The 26367-nt window shown below is 35.8% G+C and overlaps 2 protein-coding genes across 8 annotated transcripts in view; one reads left to right on the top strand and one right to left on the bottom strand.

Moving 5' to 3' along the window:
• The window catches only part of STYX (serine/threonine/tyrosine interacting protein), a 43620-nt gene extending 32014 nt beyond the window's left edge, over nucleotides 1-11606 (top strand). For all 4 annotated transcript variants that reach the window (XM_046009759.1, XM_046009761.1, XM_046009762.1 and 1 more), the window contains 2 exons: nucleotides 5614-5707; nucleotides 7649-11606. In XM_046009759.1, the coding sequence (XP_045865715.1) occupies nucleotides 5614-5707; nucleotides 7649-7722 (168 nt within the window). In that variant the 3' untranslated portion in view covers nucleotides 7723-11606. The remainder of the gene's footprint in view (nucleotides 1-5613; nucleotides 5708-7648) is intronic.
• A 1155-nt stretch (nucleotides 11607-12761) lies between these two features.
• Nucleotides 12762-26182, bottom strand: GNPNAT1 (glucosamine-phosphate N-acetyltransferase 1). Of its 4 annotated transcripts, none has more exons than XM_046009805.1 (6): nucleotides 26025-26182; nucleotides 20513-20680; nucleotides 18798-18860; nucleotides 16800-16927; nucleotides 15767-15828; nucleotides 12762-13942 (listed from the first exon to the last, which is right to left on the bottom strand). In XM_046009805.1, exons 2-6 carry the CDS (start codon nucleotides 20664-20666, stop codon nucleotides 13795-13797), a joined length of 555 nt encoding a protein of 184 aa, XP_045865761.1. In that variant the 5' UTR covers nucleotides 20667-20680; nucleotides 26025-26182; the 3' UTR covers nucleotides 12762-13794. The 4 variants fall into 4 exon arrangements, with proteins under 4 accessions (XP_045865761.1, XP_045865760.1, XP_045865762.1 ...); XM_046009804.1 differs by having other exon boundaries at nucleotides 25970-26171; XM_046009806.1 differs by lacking the exon at nucleotides 26025-26182 and adding an exon at nucleotides 25877-26013.
• Between the last annotated feature and the right edge of the window lie 185 nt (nucleotides 26183-26367).

Genomic DNA, 26367 nt, shown 5'->3' on the forward strand with positions numbered 1-26367 from the left:
TAAAAACATTGTCTTTTTACATTTATTTTTGTATTTGAAAAAGCAATAAAAAATGCATGTTAAAAAATTCAGCAATATATATACAATATATATATATACAATATATATACAAGTCTAACAGCATAATCTTTTCATATGCATATGTACAAATATGTATACATCACAACTTCATATGATTCCATATACATAAACCTTTTAGGTTATTTCTAGCCTTTCATGATTATAAATAATATTGGGAGAAGTATACTGATAGGTACATCTTTGTTTATATCTGCAAATGTACCTGTATGATTATATGTATAATGTGGAATTGCCAGGTCAGAGGCATTTGAAATTTAATGTTACCAAACAGTCTTTAAAAAGGCTGAAATAGGGGCACCTGGGTGGCTCAGTGGGTTAAAGCCTCTGCCTTCCACTCAGGTCATGATCCCAGGGTCCTGGGATCGAGTCCCGCATCATTCTCTCTGCTCAGCAAGGAGCCTGCTTCCTCCTCTCTCTGCCTGCCTCTCTGCCTACTTGTGATCTCTGTCTGTCAAATAAATAAATAAAATCTTTAAAAAAAAAAAAAAAGTCTGAAATAGGGGCGCCTGGGTGGCTCAGTTGATTAAGTGTCTACCTTCGGCTCGGGTCATGATCCCAGAGTCCTGGGATCAAGCTCCACATCCGGCTCCCTGCTCAGTGCTCCCTGCTTCTCTCTCTCTTTGTCAAATAAATAAATAAAATCTTTTTAAGAAGGCTGAAATAAGTAAACCACCAGGAAACAAGGAGTACCTGTTTCCTAATAATAGTTCCTGTTCAGTATCAATAGCCAAAAGTATTTTATCAGATTTTCTGATCACTGCCATCATGGTGATCAAAGCGGCGACTCCTGTGGTTTGCCCATTCTTCTGTCAGATTGTTGGTCTTTTTTCTCTTTGTTTTATAAGAGCTTTTTGTATATTAAGTAATCTGTCTTTAGCCAACTGATTTAAAATGCCATGTTTATTATATACCAAATTCTGATCTATGGTTGGGTCTGTTTCTGGACTTCAGATTCTGTTCCATTGCTCTGCTTATTACTGTAACTGTATCAAACAATTTTAAATACTGTGTTGTTACATAAATTATGGCATAACTCAAGATTCCTTCATTAATATTCTTGCTAGAATTATCCTGGCAAGTTCTTAACATTTACTTTTAGGTGTGAACTTTGCTGGAAAGAGCCCTATATAGTTTTTAAGTTCTTATTATGTTCACAGTTCAAGATTATTGACACCTTTACATTTTTAATCTTCCTAAGAATATATTCCATTTATTCAAATCAGTTTGTGTTTTAAAGTCTGTATTTCTTATGAAACTTACAGTATCCTGAATTCAACACAGTATACTTAGCACCATAGGCAGAATCTTATTACAAGGAGTTACTCCTCCTCCACTTAAAAGCCAGAGGCCTTATTTATAATGGCTTATAAATCTCTACATAAAGTAGTTCTTTACCTCTCAGTTCTAATCTCCTACTATCCCATTTGCTTACCATGTATGTTCTTGTCACATGGACCTTCTCATAATTCCTTGAAAGTACTTGCATGTTCTCATGTCATGGCACTTGCTCATATCTCCCCACACCTAGAATGCTTTTCCCCAAATATCCACGTGGCCTGTTTCCTTAATTTTCTTTTGACTTACATTATTGCAGTTGCTTTCTAACAGGAAACTTGCTTCTGCTCTTAACCCCAAATCCCTACAAGTCAAAATGTTAGTTTGGACCAAAATGGTAGAAGGGGAAGAGATGAGAAGAGATCACATTTTGGATTTATTTGACTGTATAGCTGACAGGATTTGCTGATGGATTGGATGCGAAGAGAAGAGATTAGGATGGATTTAAGCCTTTCTGGAAGATATGGAAGAAACTGCATGAAAAGGTTTGAAGGGAGTAAAATTGAGTTCAGTTTTGGTCATCTTAAGGTTGAGAGAGCTGTTGGACAGTAGGCAGGTATGTAAGTCCAGAGTTCATGGAAAAGAACCATGTATCTAAGGAGTATCAGCATATAGATGCTGTCGAAAGCCCCGAGACTAGGTAAGATCACTAGGGGAGTGCAGGTAGAGATTTTCAAAACAGATCCTAATGCACTCTAACATGTAGAGGGTGGGGAGATGAGAAATTAGTAGAAGAGATTGAAAAGAATGGCCAGTGAGATAGGAAAAAAAAATCAGGGTGGCTTGTTTGGGAAGTCAAGTGAAGAAAGTGTTTGAAGAAGGAGGGAATGGGGACACCTGGGTGGCTCATTTGGTTAAACACCTGGCTTTTGATTTTGGCTCAGGTCATGATCTTATGGGTCATAATGTCGAGCCCTATGTCAGGCTCTGCATTCAGTGGGGAGTCTGCTTGAGTTTCTCTCCCCCTACTTCCCTCCCCCCCACTCTCTCTTTCAAAAATAAATACATAATTCTTAAAAAGAATGGGGAGTGATTCACTATATCAAAAGCTTGTAATAGGTTAAAGAAGATAAGGGCTAAGAATTGACATTAGGTTAGGAACATGAGGTCATTGGTGTCCTTGACAAAACATTTTATGGAAGGGGGAGGAAAACATAATTGCTCAGTTCAAGAGAAAATGGGAAGAGAGGAATGTAAACAGCAAGAATAGATATTTCTAGGAATTACACTTCGAAGGGGGAAACAGAAGTGACCATAGCTAGAGAGGAAGCTAGGGTTATTAAGGAGGATTTTTGTTTTCTAAAATGATAGGAAGTATAGCATACTTGCAGTTTGGACCTTTTCAAGGAGAAAAGGGAAAATTGATATTATTCCAGGATTGGATAGTTGGTCTATTCTCTGTTGATTCCATTATATTCATTCATTATTTCTGTGCTTTTATTTTTTTCTCTCCCATTGAGCTGATAGTTGGTATGTCATCTCTTTCATTGTTGTGTTGCATTTCTTCCATGAGTCCTTTTTATTTCTTTCAGCTCATTTCAGAAATGCCATGCTCATTGGGCACCTGGGTGGTTCAGTCAGTTAAATAATCTGCCTTTGGCTCAGGTCATGATCCCAGGGTCCTGGGATTGAGTCCTACATGGGACTCCACAGCTCAGGGGAGTCAGCTTCTTCCTCTACCCCTCCCCCCTGCTCCTGCATGCTCACTCTCTCTCTTACTCTCAATAAAATCTAAAAAAAAAAAAAAAAAAAGAAATGCCCTATTCATTGATTTCATGGAGAATTAATCATTTTCATCTGCTTCTTGGTGGGGTTTTGACACTATTCTTAACGTGACTTTTGGTTGTAAAGTTGCTTTTTTCCCCTTGTGACATCTTTACGCTAAAACCTACAATGATTCCTTTTTGATTATTGGTCATCTTTGAACTGCAAGTATTTTTTTTTATTTTTTTTAAAGATTTTATTTATTTATTTGACAGAGATCACAAGTAGGCAGAGAGGCAGGCAGAGAGAAAGGAAGGGAAGCAGGCTCCCTGCTGAGTAGAGAGCCCGATGCGGGACTCGATCCCAGGACCCTGAGATCATGACCTGAGCCGAAGGCAGCGGCTTAACCCACTGAGCCACCCAGGCGCCCACAAGTATTCTTTTTAGAACAGCTATTTGCCCAACAATAGAATGGTGGGAGACAACCTGGGTAGTGGTTGGGGAAGGCAGATAGCTTTAATATCCCACTTGTTTTGGAAGTCTTTCTCACCAACACTTTTCTCTGGTGGTTTAACTCAATGAGTAAGAAGCAGAGCCTCTTAAGTCACACATTTTTCTTGTTGGTATTGATAAACAGCATGCACATTAAAACTGCCTAGGGGACAGGACGCCTCGGTGGCTCAGTTGGTTAAGTGACTGCCTTCAGCTCAGGTCATGATCCTGGAGTTGCAGGACGGAGTCCCACTTCTCCCTCTGACCCTCCCACTTCTCATGCTCATTCTCTCTCTCACACTCTTTCTCTCAAATAAAGTCTTTAAAAGAAAAAAAAAACAAACCAAACTGCCCAGGGGAACCTAACCTAAACCAATTACATGGCAATCACTAGGGGTGGGACTTGAACATATGTGTATTTTAAAATTCCTCAGGCGATCCTCAGGTATGGCCAGGCTTGAGAATTACTGGTTTAGTTTTTATTTTTAGCTAAGATCAGATACTTGGCTACATACAGTTTCTCGTCCATTTTACTATACATGCACCCTGCTAGTAAAAATGGCATGTGTGGGCATTCACATTTCCCTTAATATGCCCTTGCTCATCCCCACACTGCCCACTTGTAGTTCCTATAATACTGTGCAAGGGCTTGTTAGTTTTATCTTAGATCCACCATCTTATTTTGGAGCACTTTGAAGTGTACCCATTCTGTCTAATTTCTGCAGTCAGGCATCCTGTGTGCCTACTTTGGTCTGGTTCCATTTAAAGATAATTTTTTTTATTGTGAAATATAATACACATACAGAAAATTCATGAAATGTAAATAAACATTCATGTAACCACCATCAATCAGGTCAAGAAATTGAACATAGGGCGCCTGGGTGGCTCAGTGGTTTAAGCTGCTGCCTTCAGCTCGGGTCATGATCTCAGAGTCCTGGGATCGAGTCCCGCATCGGGCTCTCTGCTCAGCGGGGAGCCTGCTTCCCTCTCACTCTCTCTGTCTGCCTCTCTGCCTACTTATGATCTCTCTCTGTCAAATAAATAAATAAAATCTTTAAAAAAAAAAAAAAAAAAAAAAAAAGAAATTGAACATATGCCAGGGTCCCAAAAGCCCTTGTGTTACCCCTTCCTAACCACCAACACTCTTTGTCCTTTTGTAAAGGTAACCACTATTCTGACCAATTTGTAATTACTAATTTTCATTCTTCTCATATTCAGGGTAATGGATATTTCCTTCTTTCATCAGATAAGGAGTTCTCTATTTTTTCTTCTCAGAAAGGGGAGAGGGACAGAAATCCCTTTATTCTTCCATCTTTGGAAGTAGAGGACTATTAATTTTAAAGAATTAGAAAACCAAATATATATTTAAATCCATTAGATGGATTACTCTCATTTTAAAAATATTTTACAACTATATAACATCTTTACTGAATTTTATTTCATTTTATTTTTACAATTATTTTAAGAGATTGCCTGTTTGGGTTGTTGGGGTGTGTGTGTTTTAACAGGAAATTAGAGATCATATAGCTAACACCCCAGCGGCAGAGAACAGATACTGCCTGACTAGCAGTTTAGTATATGATATCCTAGTTCAAGCTGATAACCTGACTTGATTTATAGTTTCTTCAGTACATGTGAAAGTATGAGATAGGAATTTTATTTAATTTTTTAAGAGATAGGAATTTTAAACTTCCATTTCTTCTTTATAAAAATATTTGAGAGGAATGGGAAGAGTGGCAGAGGGGGAAGGAGAGGGACAAGCAGACTATACTGATGTTGGGCTCCATCCCACAAACCTGAGATCATGACCTGACATGAAACCAAGAGTCCACTACTTAATGGAATGAGCCACCCAAGTACCCCTAAACTTGCATTTCTCTTACAACAGTATGGCACCAGATATTTCAGTATAAACTAATAACAATAATGTACACATTAATCACTCTTTTTTGGGTACCCCAGAATTTAAATGTACATTCAAGTTAACTAAATCTTTTTCAGGAATATGAAGCCATCTACCTAGCAAAATTAACAATACAGATGATGTCACCACTCCAGATTGAAAGGTCATTATCTGTTCATTCTGGACCCACAGGTAAGGATATTTGTCATTTTGGAGAAGGTTGGACAGAAAGATGATGATATGAAGTAGAAAGCACCTTTTGCTCTTTACAAGTTATACTGAACAGTTTAAATTGTTTAGAAAACTTTGGGTAGATTATTGAATTTTACACAGGATAACTGCAAATTAATTTTATATATGTGTATATTATGTTGAGCTTCTGCTGTATGTACAGCACTGTAGCTGGCTAATAGAATAGGTTAGCTGGAAGATCAAACTTCTATTTGGTTTAGTTTTAAGTCTTTAAGTAGTATAACTGGTGTAAAGATTAAAATAATAAGAGGGATCTGGAGAAGGGCCTCTAAATACACTCAGGTGATCTTAATAAAAATAAACCTGTTTAATAAATAAAAGTGTGTTCAGGTTAAGTTGGGTGACTAATGTGAACTACCCATTTTTCTCGTTTTTGAATCCCTTCTCCCTTTCTTCCTTATGTCAGAGTACTCCCTTCCCCTCCCCGCAAAAAGAGTATTTTCAAAGTTAATGATCCAGGCATGGTATCAAAATCTTCTATCTTCCTTTTCTAAGACCTTGCTACCCTTGTTTGTCTCTTTTTCTTTTTTATGGAATCTCATTCTATTTCAGGTCCATATTGACCTCCTATCCAAACTCTTACTTGGTCTGTTCTATACATTGTAGCCAGATTTATTTTCATAAAAGATAGTTCTGATGTATTTTTCTTGTACAAAATCCTTCACTGGTTTTCTTCCTACAGAAGAAAACACAGCACCATAGTGTAAGTAAGGTGTTTCTGATCTTGGTATCTCTCAGTGTTCTCTTTAAATAGGCACTCCAGAAAACTGAACTAATGGTTTCATTTGTGTCTTTTCTCCAAGAATGCATAACACTCAGTGTCTCTACCCTTAAAAACTTAGTTTACATGTTATGCCTTCAACAGAAATGATGATTAACAATCTTCCTCCAATCCCTAGTTATTTGAAACTCCTAGAGAACTTTACTTGTACCTCCTCACTTTCTTTGCATTAGTTATGTCTCATACCTCTTTTAGACTGCAAGTACAGCATTTCATCTGAAATTCAGCATAGCTGTATTTAGCTTTATGGCTAGCATATTCTCTGCTTTATTCCATTGTCTTGATACCATATACCCCCCCTTTTTAAAAAATTAATCTAACAGTGAAATGTTAGTTTCATGTTAGAATCCACTCTCTGAATTAACATTATTACCATGATTTAGCACAACCTTTTGGGCATAACTTTAAGCCTGTGCCGTTGTTAGGCAGATAATATAGCAGATCCTTTGCCAGTTTAGTTGTTCCCTCAAGTTTTCCTCCACTGAGACTCAAATTTTTTTATTGTAACTGTTGGTCATATAGTGATACCTTTGATTCTATAGGAGAAATTTCTGTACTAGCAGACTGTGATATAACGAGTAGATAAAATCTCTTCTTTATCTGCTGCATGCCATCTTTTCTCCCAGCTCTAGACTTCTTGGTCATAAAACCACAGCTTCAGTGGAGAAATATTTTCAGCACTGTCTATGAAAGCAAAAAGATAATTATATCTACAAAATAAAATTGTACAAATACAAAATTAATCTCTTAAATTTTGTCCTAGGTTTATGGTAGCTAAAAAACTTGGTAACCAAACATATGGGTACCATTAGCTCTCTAACAATTCTGTTTTCAAACTGTTTTAAGAATGATTGTTATTTATAATACCTAAGACATAGTTAATTCTCAAGAGGGGAAATATATCCCATAATGAAGATAAAAGCTGTTCAGTAATTTATAACAAAAGATTTTATTAATATTTTACTAAAAATTCAGTCATGGAATTCTTATAGTGCATATACATAGTAACGCTTTATGAAAATGAAGTTTTACTAGCTATAACATTCTAACAAATGAGTTTAAGTTCCCATTATATGTTATATTTGTGCAATAATTTTTAGGCAGTTTGAAGAGAACACATGAAGAAGAAGATGATTTTGGAACCATGCAAGTGGCAACTGCACAGAATGGCTGACTCGAGCAACATTAGAGAGGATGTGAATTTCTATTTGGGAAGGAGGAAATATTAGAGACAATAATAATGTAAAATGGTAAAAACACAAGTCTTTTTTTTTTAATTGTACGTTGCTTCCAGGCGTGTTTCTCTGCAACTTGTTGAGCGACATTTTAAGAAGATGTTGGACTTCTGCAATAGATGGCACTGATGGTTTTACTCCTTCTTTTTCTTTTTTTCTTTTTCTTTCTTTTTTTTTTTTACACTTTACAGTTTTATTATAAACCAAGAATTTTGGACTTGCAAAGAGGTATTATTGCAATAATGCACTTTTCATACTTGAAATTTATTTGTAGGATATAAAGTTATTACTTTAAGCAAAATGCAAGTTAGGGGGGATTTGTTTATAAAATCTGGGTAATTTATAACAAGAGAATTTCCTAAAGTTTGCTAATTCATTTTGTGTTCTATATATTACATTTTAAAAATAATTTTACAGTTCACTTTTATGATGGAACCTCTTATGGAAACATTAACAAATGCAGGAATCTGCCACATTTCTGTTTTAGTGTAATTTAGTAGCTTCATTACCCTTTTATTTTTTTTAAATTTAATACCTTATTAATAATCTTTGAATCATGACATTAGCTAACTCTTACTTTAACATGATCCATATTGCTTCCATTCCTCTTCCTAATTTGTTTATTCTATAGAAAAAAAGTTTAAAGAACAAAGGAAGACGTTTTGCTTGGTAATACTAAAAAACTAAGAGTTTTAGACTTTTGAGTCATTTTCCTTTCTTCTTTAAAAGCCAAATGTTGTGTTTGTTCTTTTTAGAGTTGTTTAGCCCATTTTTTTTTTGTCCAGAATAGTTCTGAGTAACCAATGTAGCATTCTTTGTTTCTAAATGAAGCCCAAAAAAGAAAAGTGCCTTGCATCAATAAAAAAATCTATACAACCTTTAAATTAGTATGTAGAACAGTACAACATTTTTAACATTTTTCTGTAATTTCTTTTCTTTTTAACTCTAAGTTAAAACAGAGGTTTAAAGAAACCTCAGTAAATTATTTGGAATATGGAACATTTACTTCTTCATTTTATGTTGTCTTAATGATTCTGTGAGGTTGTTCTGGCTCAGCAGCTTTTCTTTGAAGATGCATTTATTGGGGAAAGTGGTTTGTGGGAAACTTCACTATATTTAAAATTAGTGTTTTAATTCTTCACGTTGAGTTAATCCAAATTTCCCCCATAATTTGCATTAGCAAAGTCACTTTATGGATCCTTAATTCTCCATATTTTTATTTATACATATAAAGATTGTTCTAAGAAAAACATTTTTGCTATTTTAAGTATGCCATGAGGAAGGAGAGGAGTGTTTTTAACTTTTTATAGTTGATTTAGGGTAGCACAAACAAAACTCGTTTATATCTGACTTTTCTCAGTCCTCTCTTGAGGTGCTTTACTGATGGGAATGGTTTCCATACATTCCCTTGGTACCAATAGGTACTATGCAAGGTAACCCATTACACGAAGTTACTTCTTTGCTTTTTTCCTGCAATGTAATATAATACAGTTAAGAGCTTTTTTTTAAATCCAGCGTAACAGGAGATTGGAAATTAAAATTGCTTTATTGAGTTAATTCCTGTTGACCCAGATGGTATTCCTCTTCTGATTCCCTTCCCCTATTTTACTACCCTGAAAACAGCCTATTATTAACCCCATTGTAGTCTTGTATTCTGTTGTGTAATTAGGTCATTTGGTGTGGTAGTCTAGTAGAGTCAAGATTTGCATTGTATTCAGAAAATCCACTTGGCAAAGTGCCAGATGCAATCTAATATCTATGATGCTTCTTCATTTGGCAGAAACTTGGCTTAAGAGAATCTTTGTTATAGTACATTTAGGTTTTAAAATGAGGGAGTTAAGATTTTTAAAGTTAGTTTCTTAAATACACATATCCTCTCTAGTAGTTGGGCCAAAAATACAGATTTGGTCATTTATTAATTTAAAGCTGGTAATCTTCCACTTTTTCTAACCACTTTAATTTTTATGTTGTCACTGAAGTGCCTGCCCAGCACTGTATATTAAAGACTGTCTCTGAACACTAGGAAAAGGGACTATCATCTTCTTGAGTACAGTACTAATGGGGAAAAACATAAAGTTTATTCTTTTTTCATGTAAGAACACCCCAAGTTTGTTTTACCTTGGATTCATTCTTCCACCTAATATTCAGCCGGTTCTGGTAGCTCTTCTAATCTTCTTCTATTTGGTTCCATTTCTGAAATCCTTTTATTTCTACGAATGTTTTGTGATAATTACATATAATACATTTAGCCAATCATGATTTATTTTCTAAAACATTTGATTAATGTATGAGTAATATAGCACCCAATTTTAAATATGTAATCTGGGCAAGAATTTAAGCTGAAATTGCAGCAAAACAGGAAAACTTCTTTACTGTCCCACTTTAAAAAGTATGAAACAAATATTGAAAATATTCAAACTAGAATGACAGAATTCTTACTTTCTAATTTTAATTAATTAATGTTAATTTCTTATCCCTTGGGTGTTTATACAGCAGTTACCTTTATTTGTCTCCCTGGTGGAAATGTTAAACTGGGATAGCTTCTGCTACCAATTCTCAAGTGTTTAACTTTTAAAGCAGAATATTTGTTTTGGGGGGAGTTTGTGCTTTATCTGAGTTTAGAAGTAATGTCAGAAAATGTTAAGCATGTCCTTTTAAAGAAAATATAAGGTTTCTAATTGTCTTATTACCATGGTAATTCAAGTGAATTAGAAGTATTTAACTGCAATCTTGAATTATAAAGTTGGGATACATATATATGTGTGTATGTATATATAGATATATATATTTATATATAGATATATATCTATATATCAGGATCTCAACTTGATGTAAAGTAAATGAGCAGTTACCTGGCGGATTTTTTTTTTAATAACTGGTTTAACCCATATTTCCATAACAAACTTAGCTTCACTTATTTTTGTCCATTCAACAATGCTCCAATATGGAAATGATAGGAAATAGCTGAGAATTACTAAAAGATTTTATTTTATTCTTATTGATTAGAAAGTTTCTAGAATCTTTGAATGCTGGATTTTTTTGTCTTACCCATCCATGGCAGCTAAAAAAAAAAAATCAAAATATTCAGGTTTACATGTTAGCTCTCTCATAGGGAGTTGCCATACCTCACAGTTCAAAGTGTATTCTATAGATCAGTAACATTATACTGACATGTAATTGCAATTTACTATGCAGCAAAAATGATTCAAGAAAAATAACCTACAGTGTCTATTTACCTTTGTATAGGCAATTGCTTAAGTTACCCTGCTTTTAACATTTGTACTTCAATGAAATGCTTATGTATGTATAGGAATGTCACAGTGCAAGATGCTGCTAGCCCAGGCACAAAGTATTAAAATTATTTTGTGAAGACTGGTGGTTGTATTAAAACTGTTGTGCCATTATACCTCAAAAAGATTGAAATGCTCATTTATACTGCTTATGCCTCAGAATTTCTTTAGATTGTTGTCTTTTTAAGTAAAAGTAACCCGGTTTTACTACCTCAGATAAAGAAGGATGAACATGGGACTTAGGGAAGCACTTACGGGTATCTTCCAGTATGTTGTGGTCACACACACACACACACACACACACACACACACAAGTAATGGTCAGTAGTCCAGGAAAGGTCTGCATTTTAGCTCAAGAATATTTCTAAGGATTAGCTGAACAGATTTGGAGTTGGAAGTGAGGGAATTCATGTCTGAAGCAAAGGGTATATAGGTCATCCACAGAGCAGCTTCTAGCCCATTAAAAAAAATACTTCTTGCTTTTACAGTACTGTCTGCCCTGTTAGCCTACCTACATACTATTTTTCATCAAATCCAAGATGCTATCACTACACTGTTATTTTACATACCACTAAAAGGCAAAATATTGTTGAATAAACTGGCGAGCCATTGATCATAAAATGCATCCTAATTTCTAAAATGTTAGAGTAAAAAAATGTGCATCTTAAGAGTCAAGGAAATATATACAAAATATGTGAGGCATGATAAAAATCACAACTGTCACTTCATTCAGCCTTTTCAAAAGCAAATAATGCTTTAAAATGAGAATATATAGTTTATGTATTATGAAATGTTTTATGCTTTTTTTCTGTACTCAAGTTTACTCACTATGGTTTAGAAAATTTTAAACATACTCTGGCTAATAACTAAAGCTAAATATAGATCACCATTTTGCTCAATGACACAAGTTTTATTACTATATTTTATGACTATTTCCTGTAGGAAAGATTTAAGAGAAGACCTTAAGGGCACTGAAGGGATTTATTTAAATACCAATCTTGTTTTTACTTCAAATTCAGAAATAAGAAGGATAAAGCATTTAATTTTGCCTTCTATTAGGCTTATTTTTTTTACATGGGTTTTAATTACCAGAATATACCTAATAAAGCTACTATCATGCTAAGGTTGTAGGACTCCTGCAAAGGCAAAACAGGCTGAAAAGCAGGTTTGTTGCTTTCACTAGGGACAGATCACTTCATACACATAGGTGGTAACCAAGGACATCATGCACCCTCTACTGGTGAAGGGTTTTTGTTGTTTTAGAAAGCCTACTTTTAGCTTACTCCAAGGAGAGAAATCCTAAATCCAGTTGAGGTAGGTGTCAATCAGAGGGATAAAAAGTGGTTGGTCTTTACCTTCCCAGTTAATTTTACAAAGAGTACACAAAACTGAAATCTTACGAACCAGGATGTGACCTAATAGTTCAATAGAAGACTCAAGGGGCGTCTGGGTGGCTCAGTGGGTTAAGCCGCTGCCTTCGGCTCAGGTCATGATCTCAGGGTGTTGGGATCGAGTCCCGCATCGGGCTCTCTGCTCAGCAGGGGCCTGCTTCCCTCTCTCTCTCTGCCTGCCTCTCTGTCTGCTTGTGATCGCTCTCTGTCAAATAAATAAATAAAAAATCTTTAAAAAACAAAAAAACAAAAAAATAGAAGACTCAAGAAAAAGACATTAGGATTCTAACAAAAAACTTCATTGTATGAACAGGTTTAATGTAACATGGAATGCAAAAGATTAGAACCATTAACAAAATATCGAGTTCTTCAACTTAAAAAATAATTAAATAAATAAAATCAAAACAAAATAGTGACCAGAATAGTACCATGACAATCACAGTAAAAAGAAAAGCTTCCATCAGCATTTTAAGGATGTAACAATTGCAGTATGATACATATTTAAATATTCCACTCAGTTTTGTCATTTATTTTTCATAAAAATGTTAGAAGAAAGGCTTCAGACATCGATGAAAAGATGAGAAATCAGGTTAGAAATACTTAATATACCAAGATTTGATAATTTACTGTTAAAAAGTACCTTATATTTGCTTTTAGGTATTTTAAACAAATGAATAATTATACTTCACATATGAGAGGTGGTACCTTATCTGCATAAGAATTATATAAACTTTTAGATGTGCACAGTTTACTTTGAATCGTCACATTTTATAATTTTCATTTCTACTTTAAAAGGCTGGTTTAAAAACCAGGTTGTTTACCAGTATAGTAATAGGATTAACAATTGTTGGACTGCACTACATTTAGTTTTATCTTATCCAATTTCACATGATATATGGGAAAAATGTATTCATTTTATGAATGTGATAATAGCCTTATTCATGGTATGCTTTTTTTTTTAATGAGCAGTACAGATAGCAGACACATAACTCCGTACTACCTATACTCTAACTACAAAGAAATGAAGCCAAACTTTAGAAAAATACAATGCAAGAAAAGATTTAAGTTAAAAATATATTCCTTTGGTTAAAAATCATCCCCTTTATAATATTCATTTGTAATCTAAACTCACAGCATATCCCACCAGCCCAAAATAATCTTCTAAATGTCATTATATTTGTTGTATTACCATGTTTTGTTTTGTTTTTTAATCCAGAATTTATGGAGGTCACTGGGTTGCAGCAACAAAGTATTTTAACTCTAGGAAGAGTATTGCCTTGTTGCATTAGCTCCTTTGACAAATGTCTTTCTTACTTTACAAATGTCTTTTTTACTTTAGAAACCTCCGACACATGTAGTTTTCTTCAGATACTGTATATCCGAACTTTTTATAGAAACCAACATTTTGTGGTAGACATTCAAGGGTAATCTTATAACAGTTCAGTTTCTTGCTTAGCAAAGTGAGGGTTGATAATAACCTGAAATTCAAAAGGTGGGGGGAAACAGAGCATTTGTTAATAAAAATGCATTTGAGTAACTCAATATGAATGAATAAAATTATATAAATAAAACAAGTTTATATTAGAAACAGGTTTAGAACATGACCTTTCTCACTATATTCATTTAAATATTCAAATTGTAAGGGGAAAAGCATTTAATTCACCCAAAGCATTTTACTGTTTCAAATATACTTTATCTAGTAATCTCTAGCCCATTAATAAATAGGACAATACTAAAGTCACCCTAAACCATCTTTAAAAATAGGTTTAAGATTAATGTTAACACTGAAGACTGTCAATCTTTTAAAAAAAAATGGCCAAAATTTTAAATTTTTTCCCCTAAATCTGTTCAAACTACTTAGGAACAGTCAAAATTCCCACATGTAATGAGTAAATAGCATTGTTCTTTATCATTTTAAAGCTAGTATTTGTGAAAGAATTATCACATAAATTAGTATGAAATAGAAACAAAGCAAAAAGATATATTTTTCAAATCCTTAAAAAAATTCAAACCCAGTATAAGAATGTGATTCTAGGGACACCTGGATGGCTCAGTGTGGTAACCATCTGTCTTAGCACAGGTTATGATCTCAGGGTCCTGGGATAGAGACCTACTTTGGGTTCCCTGCTCAGCAGGGAGTCTTCTCCTCCCTCCCCTCCCACCACCTACTCTCTCCCTCTTTCTCTCAAATAAATGATTAAAAAAAAAAATATATATATATATATGATTTTAACTGCCTTTGAGAAAAAAACTAGAAAAGAGCTACGAAATTTGCTTGCAGAGTTCTCTCATGTTTGCATACACTGAAAAGTAGTATCATTTTGAAGAAAGCACATCTTGGCTGAAGTTATAAAATTATAAAAGATATGACAGAAGTAAGTGGACTTCTAGAAGCTGGTCTGTTTTGTTCACTGATATATCCCAAATACCTTGAATAATATCTGGCACACAGCAGGACTTAATATTTATTGAGTGAATTCTTTAAAACTCAGAAGAGATGGTATTAAGAAGCAAATTCTAGCTTATAAAATAGGCAATAAACCTATGAAACATTTATTTTAAGGGATTTAGATAAATGCATAAGGGATTATACAGGAAAGGCTATTTTAGTATATGTTTCTAAAACTTAAAGACTGAGAACATTTCCTGTTTCTAAATATGACTGGGAAACTGGGATGAATCACTTGACTTAGCCAAAAGTTTGTTTCCTACTAGTAGGAGAATGGGTATTATGCTTAGTGAAATAAGTCAATCAGAGAAAGACAATTATCACATGACCTCTCTGATACGAGGAATTTGAGAGGCAGGGCAAGGGGGTCTTGGAGGGTAGGGAGGGGAAAAAATGAAACAAGATGGGACTGAGGAGGGAGACAAATCATAAGAGACTGTTAATCTCAGGAAACAAATGGAGAGTTGCTGGGGGGTGGGGAGGGAAGGATAGGGTGGTTGGGTTATGGACACTGGGGAGGGTATGTGCTATGGTGAGTGCTGTAAATTGCATAAGACTGATGATTCACAGACCTGTACCCCTGAAGCAAATAATACATTATATGTTAAAAAAAAAAGTTAATAAAAATGTTAGTCAATAAAACGGTATACTTTGAATTTCTAAAATTCATGATAAAACATAAAAATACTGTTTCTTCATTAAATTTAGTTTAAGCTACAGAATGAGCCTAATTAATGACACCTAAAAAGGACTTCAAATAGGAGAACATTTCTTAACAAATACCTGAACAAGACACTATTAAGGGAAATAGAAAAAGGATCTAACCAGGGATACCTTGTTTCTGCCTACTTACAGTTTGCCAAGCTGCTTTCCTCTGCATTCATCACTAACAACAACATCTTCTACTCTTCCTCTCTGAAAATACAATGTTTGAAAGGACTAAGCATTTTTAGCTAACTCAGCAAGTGATATAATTCACTGATGTTGTAAACAAACTTCAAAAACCAAAATGCAAGCCTTTTTTAACTTACTATAGAGGAAATACAATGCATCAATTTATGGCCTAATCTTGTTTTGTCTATATTCTAAATCTTCCCACCCCACTGTTTTAAGGAAGATTTCAGAATCCACATTACCAAAATGTAATCTTGTCATGTTCATACTACATCATCTTATGCCTTGCGTAATAGCAATTTCTTTCAAACATCCAATTTATTAATTTCTAGTAAAGAAACCCCACCAAAATTCATACTTCACAGAAGTATTTTCTTTGTTTTATAACATTTTCTTTTCTCTAGCTTTATTATAAAAATACCGTATATAATATACATAACATACAAAATACATGTTAATCAACTGTTTCTGTTGTTGGTAACACTTCCAGTCAACAGGCTATTTATTAGTAGTTTTGGGAGTCAAGTTACATGCAGATTTTTGACTTCAAGAAGTGGGGGGTGTCAGCGTCCTTAACTCCCATGTTGTTCATAATATTCTGAACCCTTTAACTGCTTGGAGACTGCTAAAAATTTGCGTTAATCTATATACACAGTATTGTTTTTTTTTTTAAATAGCATAGGTATTCTAATCATTACTGCCAAATTTTATGATGCTGACTTGGTTTCTCTAGGACTATACCATCTGACACTTTGCAGAACAATTTTTTGCAAACAATTCAGATTATTAATACATTTTCTTCCTCTTCAGAACACAATGGGAAAATGTTACTAAGTGATCTCTTATAAGCAGAGCTTTTTTCAGGGCAATACAGTTCTCATTTTACAATGAAATGCAGTGAGAAAATAAGAGCTGTTTAATGGAAACTCAAAGTTGGTTTTGCTAGAAAACACCTGTTCATTTTATTCCTAAGTGTTAACGTGAACACATACCTTAGCACAGGAATGGATGAATTTATGTTCTATTATCAGAGTTGCTGTAGCAACAATTTGTCCTAAAGTCACATCTTCCACAACTGTAACATAATAATCTCCAGATTTCTTCATGTGCTCAAAAGATTCTGTGGAAATTGGAAAAGTGTTATGTTGTAGACATTAAACTTTAGTAGGTACCATAAAAATACTGTGATTAGCTTATTTCATTATTGAATATCTGAAGCTATTTTATCATGGTGATTTATACTTTGTTTCTAAAGAAAGTATCATTAGAAATGACCAAGTGGGGGGCGCCTGGGTGGCTCAGTGGGTTAAGCCACTGCTTTCGGCTCAGGTCATGATCTCAGAGTCCTGGGATCGAGTCCCGCATCAGGCTCTCTGCTCGGCGGGGAGCCTGCTTCCCTCTCTCTCTGCCTGCCTCTCTGCCTACTTGTGATCTCTCTCTGTCAAATAAATAAATAAAAATCTTAAAAAAAAAATTTAAAAAAGAAAAGAAATGACCAAGTGGTTGAAACATCAGTAAATCACCAGTGGGAATGTGGTCTATACATTTTAAAAATCTGCCAGCAAAGTACAACTATTAACAGCTATTTCAGATGAACAGCACTTATAATACAAATAAATTGTAGATGTTGCCATTTCTGTGACTCATGAAGACTTTTAATATCTTCATAACTTACTTTAAGTCAACTTCTTCAACCTCTACACTTGATATTTGAATAGAACAAAACTGCAGATTTTAGTAAGAATGTTGACATGGTTCCATTCTGTAATTTTTCAGTTTCTGCCTTCAAAATATTTTGACAAAGTATTTTTCAGCTTTCCCTTTGTGTCCTGAAGTGTTTAATGACTACATGACTTGCTTTTTTAGAAACAGTTCTCAGTTTTGCTTGTTTTGAAAGCACCTGTGAACTAGGTGAAAAACGTCTCCATTTCTAAGTAATCTTCTCAAAGTCACATGGCAAATAGGAGCAAAGACGGAATACTTTCTTCTCAAATTGATTTTTAGTACTCATATTGCCAAAATAATGGGTTTCTCATCTAATCTGATATGCATTCAAAGAGGAATTCAGGAATAAAAACAGCCTAATATTCTCACATACTGTTTATTTCCATAGTCTTGTTCTAGATAGGATTCTGGAGGGGGAAAGAAGATATAAATTCAATGAAGGAAAACGGAATCAGAAAATGGTGATTTTCATCTTGGGAGGGTCAGATAGAGTACAAAACAAAATTACCTAGTGAAGGAAATGAAACTATAGAAAAAAGGAAGATAGTGTTAGAGCAATGAATAGAGTCAGGAAGGTTCTAGTCTTTTCTTTACCAATTACTACCTGTGATCTTAAGTCATTTGACCTCTCTGGATTTCCATTTTCTCATGTATAAAAAAAGGGGGCTGAAATATAAATTTGAAGATACCTGTTGATCTTAAAATTCAATATAGACAAATAAAATTTAGAACATAATTTCTTACCCTTTGTTATTTGGTGATGAAATTTCCATGAATAACCTAACCACATAAAAAAATACTATAATATAAAACAATCTCTAGGACTGCCACCTAGCTACAGAAATTATCTAAAATTGTGGTATTTTGGGGGCACCTGGGTGGCTCAGTGGGTTAAGCCTCTGCCTTCAGCTCAGGTCGTGGTCTCAGAGTCCTGGAATGGAGCCCCACATCAGGCTGGCTGGCTGCTCAGGAGGGAACCTGCTTCCTCCTCTCTCTCTCTCTTTCTCTGCCTGCCTCTCTGCCTACTCATGATCTTTCTGTCAAATAAATAAAAACTTCAAAAAAAGGTATTTTGTAAAACAGGGTAATTACTACAACTGGATTCTAGAACAGGTTAGCAACATTAAACATTTAAATAGCTAATTGTTATAGGAATAATTTCCAGCTATTTGAACAAAAAACACAAGCAGACACTGAGCATAGCTCCAAGTGAAAAATATGTTTCCCTTTATTTTTCATTCAGGAAAAGAGGGTGTAGTACTTACTCATAAATTGTTCAGGGTTGACAACACCAGTCTCTGTCAGTTGACCTAGTACCTTAAAAAAACCTAGTTTTGAAAAACAGATTTCAGATCATTAGAAGACCAAATAAAAGACCTATCAAAAGAAGCAGTGTGTGAAGCTGGTGGGATTATGGGCACTTGTGTTTTCAAAACTTTCTGTGATCATTTTAAAATTAATTTTTATCATTTAAAAAGATTAAACTGAGACCTGTTCTTTCTATAATCACTACATAAAACAATAATAGGTTCTACCAATGTTTTTGCCTGCATAAGATTTTTGGAGTAGTGCAGACCTTAATGATCAGCAGGTATATTTTTTAATGTAATTTGCATTAAATTTGATGCAGGGAATGGCAAACTTTCCCAAATACATGCTTTGGTGCAAGATTATCATTATGACCAAATATAATATTTTTAAGATAAAATATAAATAATACAGAGACTAATTTTTAAAGATTCCTGATTAATTTCATTAATGTTAAATTAAATGTGAACATTTTAGAACTTTGATAATCTAGATTTCTACACACTCAATAATTAGCTTGACCAAAATTAGTTTCTTTAAATTTCCTACCAAAAAGAAAACTAAAAAGTTGATTTTATTACAAAAATGAAAAAGTTGATTTTTATTAAATTCATTAAATTAATCATTTGGAGAATTTAGACATTAAAAAAATAAATATAAAATATATGTAAACAAAACCTTTGCAACTTATCCGAGGCATATATCTCCACCCTCATTCCCCATCTAGCTTCTTAGAGAAGATTTTTCCTTACGTGCCATTATAGATGATAATTTTACTTTTATGAAAAGTCTGTTCAGATTCTTAATTAGGAAGGAGTGTTGTACTTAAGTCATTTGAAATATGTCACAGTAATACCTGGTCTTAGCCCTGATATGTACATATTAGAATTGTCTCAGTGACTTTAAAAATTAAATGCAAATGGGGCACCTGGCTAGCTCAGTTGGTGGAGGATGCAACTTGATCTTGGGGTCATGAGTTCGAGCCCTACACTAGGTGTAGAGCTTACTTCTAAATAAAATCTTAAAAAAAAAATTAAGTACAAATAAATAATTCAAAAGTCAAACATTAGGGGCGCCTGAGTGGCTCAGTGGGTTACGCCTCTGCCTTCGGCTCAGGTCATGATCTCAGGGTCCTGGGATCAAGCCCCGCTTCGGGCTCTCTGCCCAGCAGAGAATCTGCTTCCTCCTCTCTCTCTGCCTGCCTCTCTGCCTACTTGTGCTCTCTGTCTGTCGAATAAAGAAAAATCTTTAATAAAAAAGTCAAATATTATTTTTAAAAATTAGCACCATCATGTTTCTGGAGAAAATAGAATGCCAATTACAGCTGACCCTTGAATAACACAGGTTTCAACTGTATGGGTCCACTTATACACAGATTTTTTTCAATAAAAACCTTATAGTACTGTAAATAAGTTTTTCTTATGATTTTAGTGACATTCTCTTCTCTAGCTTACTTTAAGAATACATTATATAACACATATAACATAGGAGTTCATCAACTATTTCTATTACTGCCAAGGCTTCCAGTCAAAAGTAAGCAATTAGTTAAGTGTTTAGCAAATCAAAATTTATACACAAATTTTCCAAATGCACACAAGTCAGTGCCCTAACCCCCATGTTGTCAAGGACCAACCATGTAATTCTAACCAGGATATGTAAATGGAGTCCCTACCTCTATTTAAGTCAGCAGTACAAAGGGGCCTCAAGACCAAACCTTCTCCAGGATGTGTTGGGGAAATGGCTGGAGAAAATGTAGCTGTATTCTGGCTCCAGTCCACTTCTTTGAGTAGACTTGGGTCAAACATAGGAGTTTCATCAGGTTTCATCTTTGCAGTAAGGTCTAAAATAACAATTTTAAATGGTAAGGCATTTTAATATGGAATTAGGATCAGTGAGAAATTCTATTACTTAATAAAATTAACACATATGCAAGCTATCTTATTCTATCCTGAATCTAACATAAATGCCACAACCACAAATAGAAAACTCATGGTAAACACCAGAGAGTAAACAAGTGACTTTAAGTTTTAAATGTTAAAACCACATTTTCTAGCAAGTATTTTAAAACTTTTTTCCTGGGGCACCTGGATAGCTCAGTGCTTGAGCAAACAACTCTTGGTTTCTGCTTGGGTCATGATCTCAAGGGTTGTGAGATGGAGCTACTGTTGGGCTCTGTGCTGGGCTGAGTCTGCTGGAGATTCTCTCCCTTCATCTGACCCTCCTCACGCTGACATGCGTGCTCTAAAATAAATGAATAAAATCTTAAAAATACCTATTTCCTGTGGGTTGGTGTTAGCATAGCATAGCTACTGTAAATAGCTAGCTGACTTTCCATGAGCTTTTACTTTCTTTTCATTATTGGGTTTTGTTACTGGGCTAAGAAATTATTTGTTGGTGATCTTGCCACTAAGACTTACTGGGTATGTTACTTGTCTTTTTTTTGTATGAACCATGAACAGAAGGTAATTGATGAACTGGCTTACTTAACTCTACATTCATTGTAATATTTGGTCTTAGCTATGACAGATTCATATTAAAGGTATCTGTTGCATTTTGTTTTCACACCAGATTTAATAAAAATCTATAATGTTAAGTTCATCATCTGCAGCTTAAAAATAGCCAATGTTTTTCATGCTGTTGTAAAAGGATCAATCATGGTACTGTTCTCTTTTGAACATTCAGAAATGGGCAGATTCTTACTAGGTGTAGTCTAATAAAAAATAGACTAAATAACAAATATAAGGATAGACTAAAGCATAAAAATGGGGGCAGTGGCATGTTTGTGGAACACAGTGTTGTTAGAGCAGGGTCTTCCTAACCATTACGAGACTGTAAAGCAGCCCCTAACTTCTATTTCTATCCCTTTACCCAGTTAAAGAAACTAATCTATTTGATATATATAAAGATATATATCCATAACATTACCATAAAATAAATTAACAGGGAAAAAAGTCCATTTAATGATGATTTTCCCAATAACCCCACTCCCATTATGTTCCCTATTTCCTAAGTCACAATATGCTTAAAGGCAATTCTTCTCTTAACTTTTCCTTAAAGCTTGATTCAACTCCTGCCTGTGAAACCCGACACAACCCTATAGGTAATGCTACACTGTAGTAGAGACTTTGGGAAGGTAACATGGTGTTATAATAGAAGTTAACATTTGTTCAGCTCTTCCAATGAATCAGGCATTGTTCAAAGAACTTTAACCCACTACTAATTCATTTACTTCAACAATCTTACAGGATAGGAATGATTATTATCTCCATTTTAACAGATGAGGAAATGCAGGCAACACATGGTAAGTAACCTGCCCAAGATCACAAAATTAGTAGAGCCAGGATTTACACCTAAGACATAAAAAAGCATGAGCTCTGGAGTCAAGCTGGTGTTCAAATGTCAAATGCGATTATGGCTAATGTCAGCTCTGACAATGTTTCCTCATTTGTAAAATGGAGATGAAATTATTAGAAGGATGAAATGATTTATTGTATATAGCACTTAATAGTGCCTAGCACACTGCAAGTGCTCAATGAGATATATTTTAGTTAGCAACTAATTAAACATTAATGTTTATACATTTTTGTTAATATTTTTCATCTTTAATTCATGAGTCAGCTACTGCGCTGGGTACAGGGGCTGCAAAAAGGATGACAGGTTATCTATATGTTTATGTTAAACTGAAACATTCTTGTATAGGAAAGAAAAAAAAGTAATCATAGTTATTATGTAGAATACCAAGGGTCTTTTTCCCCACCTCAAAAAGGACTTAAATTTAAATTGTTATGCCATAAACACTATCCCTGGTTCTAAGGCTAATAAGGAAAGGAAATAAATTCTGATGATTAACAATCATTCATATTAAAGTTAACAAGCTTACAGTCCACTTGAAACATTTTTTACAGGTTAACTTTAATGCATGCATTGTACCGTTTGTCCCTGATAATTGGATCCCAAGGCTTTTGGGTTTACTCTCATCTCAAAGATGAGTAACATCATTGTAACAACATTGTTTATGGGTATGCAGATAAACAGGCTAAATATTTATTAACAAAGTAAAGTGTATATATTAAATACAGAAGCCAGAGAGTGTTAAAAATTTACTTCTTCAGGGCAACACACTATTTAAACATTTTGATGATCATTTTATTTAACATACAGTTGTAACCATGAAATTTAAGGAAAGTTCAAAAGGGAATTTAGGTGAACATTAGAATAATTTCAAGTTAACTAGATTACTTTTTCCTATAAAGCTGCCCAAGTTTACAATAAAATACAGCCTAGAAAACAAACAAAATGCAGTTAATAATTTCCAAGAGAGGAAGGAGAATTAGGATTCTAATTAGGAGAATTAGGATATGAAGCCTTTAGTGAATTTTAAACAGTAAATACTAATATTTTCCTATGCTTTTCTTTAACAAGATGGTCCTATTCCATGAATGATCATAAAAATAATAGTGGCTAAAATTTATGGAGTGCTTTGTATTTGTTAACTTATAAAAATACAATGAAAGGTCTACCATTATTATCCCCATTTTACAAACCAGGAAGCAGGCACAGTACTTTGCTCAAGATAACAGGGCCATTAAGGGACAGAGTTAGGATTCAAAACCAGGCAACAGAGCCAGCTTCAAGGGCATTGGCACCCTGCAGTTGCCCAGGGCCCCACAGTTCATTTTACTCTCTGCTGCCACTGCCTTGAAATTCTTAATTTTTCAACAAAGAGCCCTCCCTTTCCTCCATATCAAAATACAATAAACAAAGCATTCTGAATAGAAATAAGAATCCATTAACCAGGCAACCAGAAATTAAGATGTTTTTAATGACCTAATTTACAAAACAAAGCCATACTTAAAGTTACTTTCCTTTATCTTACTCCATCCCCATTTAATGAAATTCTGCTGGTGCCCAATAAAATATGCTGGGAAAGTTAAACTAGGATGTGATTTGATACTGAATTTCGAAAGATTTTAGAAAGGAATGAAATAGATAAATCTGGTTTACAAAAGAAGTATTTTAGCATCTTAAGGTGCCCACAGTACTGCAAAACTTGGAAATTTCACTAAATAGAATTGCAGCTGTCTGAGGCTGAATCTCGTCATTATCACTGTGGTGACTGATTTTCAAAAATAAACCCTAGGGGCGCCTGGATGGCTCAGCTGGTTAAGCATCTGCCTTAGGTTCAGGTCATGATCCCAGAGCCCATGATCTTGGTGCTCCCTGATCAGCGAGGAGTCTGCTTCTTCCTCTCCCAGTTCCCCTGCTCGTGCTCTCTGTCAAATAAATAAATAAAATCTTAAAAAGTTTTCAGAACTTTTCCAATTTAATTGCCAAGTTAGCATGCATTTACAAGGTCCATATATGCCTAACAGCCCAATAAATTCCTAGTGAATCAATAACAAATGGTATAAGACTTACTTAAAGGCCACATTTCAGAAAATTCAAAAGAAGAAAGATTCCCAAATTGCCACAAGTGAGATCACAAAAATCATACACCAAACTCATTTTTACTAGGATCATCAGGTTTTCCATTCAGTTGACTATTCTTTGGACACAATTTCAACAATTTGGTTTCCCAGCTTCTACAGCACACTAAAATACAAAGTGTATTTGCAGGGAGGTGCTGCTAGAAACAAGCAACTGAGAGTAGCAAGTAATTAACAGACACTGGGAATGAAGATCTTTAAAGTTGATATAAAAAATTTAAAAGCATGGGGCGCCTGGGTGGCTCAGGTCATGATCTCAGGGTCCTGGGATAGAGCCCTGCATCATATCTGCTCTGCAGGGAGCCTGCTTCCCTTCCTCTCTCTCTGCCTGCCTCTCTGCCTACTTGTGATCTCTGTCAAATAAATAAATAAAATCTTTTAAAAATTAAAAAAAATTAAAAGCATGATCCAAGGCCAAGTGTAAGCTGCTTAGCATATTTCAAGAGCCAGGGGGCCATCACAACATGACTTCAGTACATGAATGGGGGAAAGTTTGCTGTTTGAGACTTTAGTGTTTGTCTACATAAATTTCATAACAATTTCAATAATAATTTGATGAAATTTTTAATCTAAAGAATATTTTATTCGCTGATGATTTTAACAGGCCTGGCCATATTATTATTAAGTTATGCAATTATACTTCATTTGAAAATTTTAAAAACTATTTTCTGATCGTTTTGATCCCTATAATCTGGCATTTTTCCCAGACTACCGATTAGGAAACTGGAGCTTGTGGACCCCCAAGGTAACAGAGCAAACAAGTGAACTGGGACTAGAATCCTTTCTTGTTTTCCCATCTTGAACTCTAAAATACAATACTCAATAGACACCAATCTTTACATCATCGTACCAGATAGGTAGCTCTAATTTGAAGAAATGTCAGCAAATTCTGCCTAGACAGAACTGATCTAAATGATTTCTTGAGACCCATTCTAAGATTTGTTCATTAGTGTATAACCTAACAAAACTAATTCCATAATCGCCCGTTTCCATTTTGTATGAATTTTAAAAGTTGGGTTTACATAGACATCAGCTCCTCTTACAAGGGAAATCATAGTGCTCAGTGTGTCTAGGGGTACAAGCCCCGGGAAACGAGACAAAGGACGTCCCTCCTTCCCGCAGTGAAAGCCCCTATTAGTGCAGGATGTGATCTTCGGAGCAGGAGCATGTCTTCAAGCGGCTCCCGACCTCCGTGGGGTGCACCTCGGAAAGGAACGGATAAAAGGGGGGTTCGGGGCATTTCTGCCCGTTCAAAACCGATGGCGGCAGAGACTAAGCAACTGTCTCGATCCTCCACGCTGAAGCCTGCTGAGCAAGAGTTAGTTTCGACCCCAGTCCCTGCTCCCGTACCCCTGTACTGCTGGACGCCTGGACCACTGGCCCTCATCCCTAACCTCTGCTCCAGGCGCGTGTCCGCTCAACTTGCTCGGAACCGCGCTCTACAACCACATGTGCACCCACCTGGCCAAGCTAAATGCGCGGCTCCCGGAAAAAACACCTCCCACCCGGGCCTAGCTCGCCTCCCCCCCGGGCGCAGCAGGCACAGTCACACCTGTTTGATAAATGTGCAGGCAGGTCCACGACGGCCCCCAGGACACCCGGCGCGGCCCCGCTCTCGCTCCCCGGCCCCCAGCCTCCCTCACCCGTGGAGGCCTCGCGGTCGGCGCTCCTCTCCAGGCCCGTTGGACTCTCACCCACCCGGGTACACAGTACCGGATCCGGATCCGGCTTCAGCGCCGGCCCCACCTCCTCCGCCACCTCCCGAGCCACGGTTGCCGTCGCGGCCGCCACTGCGAGAACCACGACCAGGACGTGGCAGCGCCAACGCCTCCGCCCCAACCCGGGCCGCTGACGCACGGCCGCGCGCAGGCGGGCGGGGGCGCTCCGGGGGCGAGGGGCGGGCCGGGGCGGGGCCTGAGGCGGGCTTTCGCACGTCGGGCGCGGCGAGGACGGCCTCCGCGGGGACTCCGCCTCCCGGCGGCACGGGGCGGCACACGGGTTGGCTCCTCGCGGCCTTCCCGCGGCGCCCGGCTCTCAGCTT

This window comes from Meles meles, chromosome 6, assembly GCF_922984935.1.
Source record: "Meles meles chromosome 6, mMelMel3.1 paternal haplotype, whole genome shotgun sequence".
In the NCBI taxonomy this organism is placed as follows: Eukaryota; Metazoa; Chordata; class Mammalia; order Carnivora; family Mustelidae; genus Meles; species Meles meles.

Bases quoted from the DNA above. Each gene is read 5' to 3' on its own strand.
- GNPNAT1 (XM_046009805.1), bottom strand. From the start codon at position 20,666: ATGAAACCTGATGAAACTCCTATGTTTGACCCAAGTCTACTCAAAGAA. The intron at 16,928-18,797 runs GTAAGTACTACA...CAATTTCCACAG, and splicing joins CAACCCTGAACAATTTATGA to AATCTTTTGAGCACATGAAG. The intron at 13,943-15,766 runs GTAAGTAGGCAG...TTTGAATTTCAG, and splicing joins GGAAAGCAGCTTGGCAAACT to GTTATTATCAACCCTCACTT.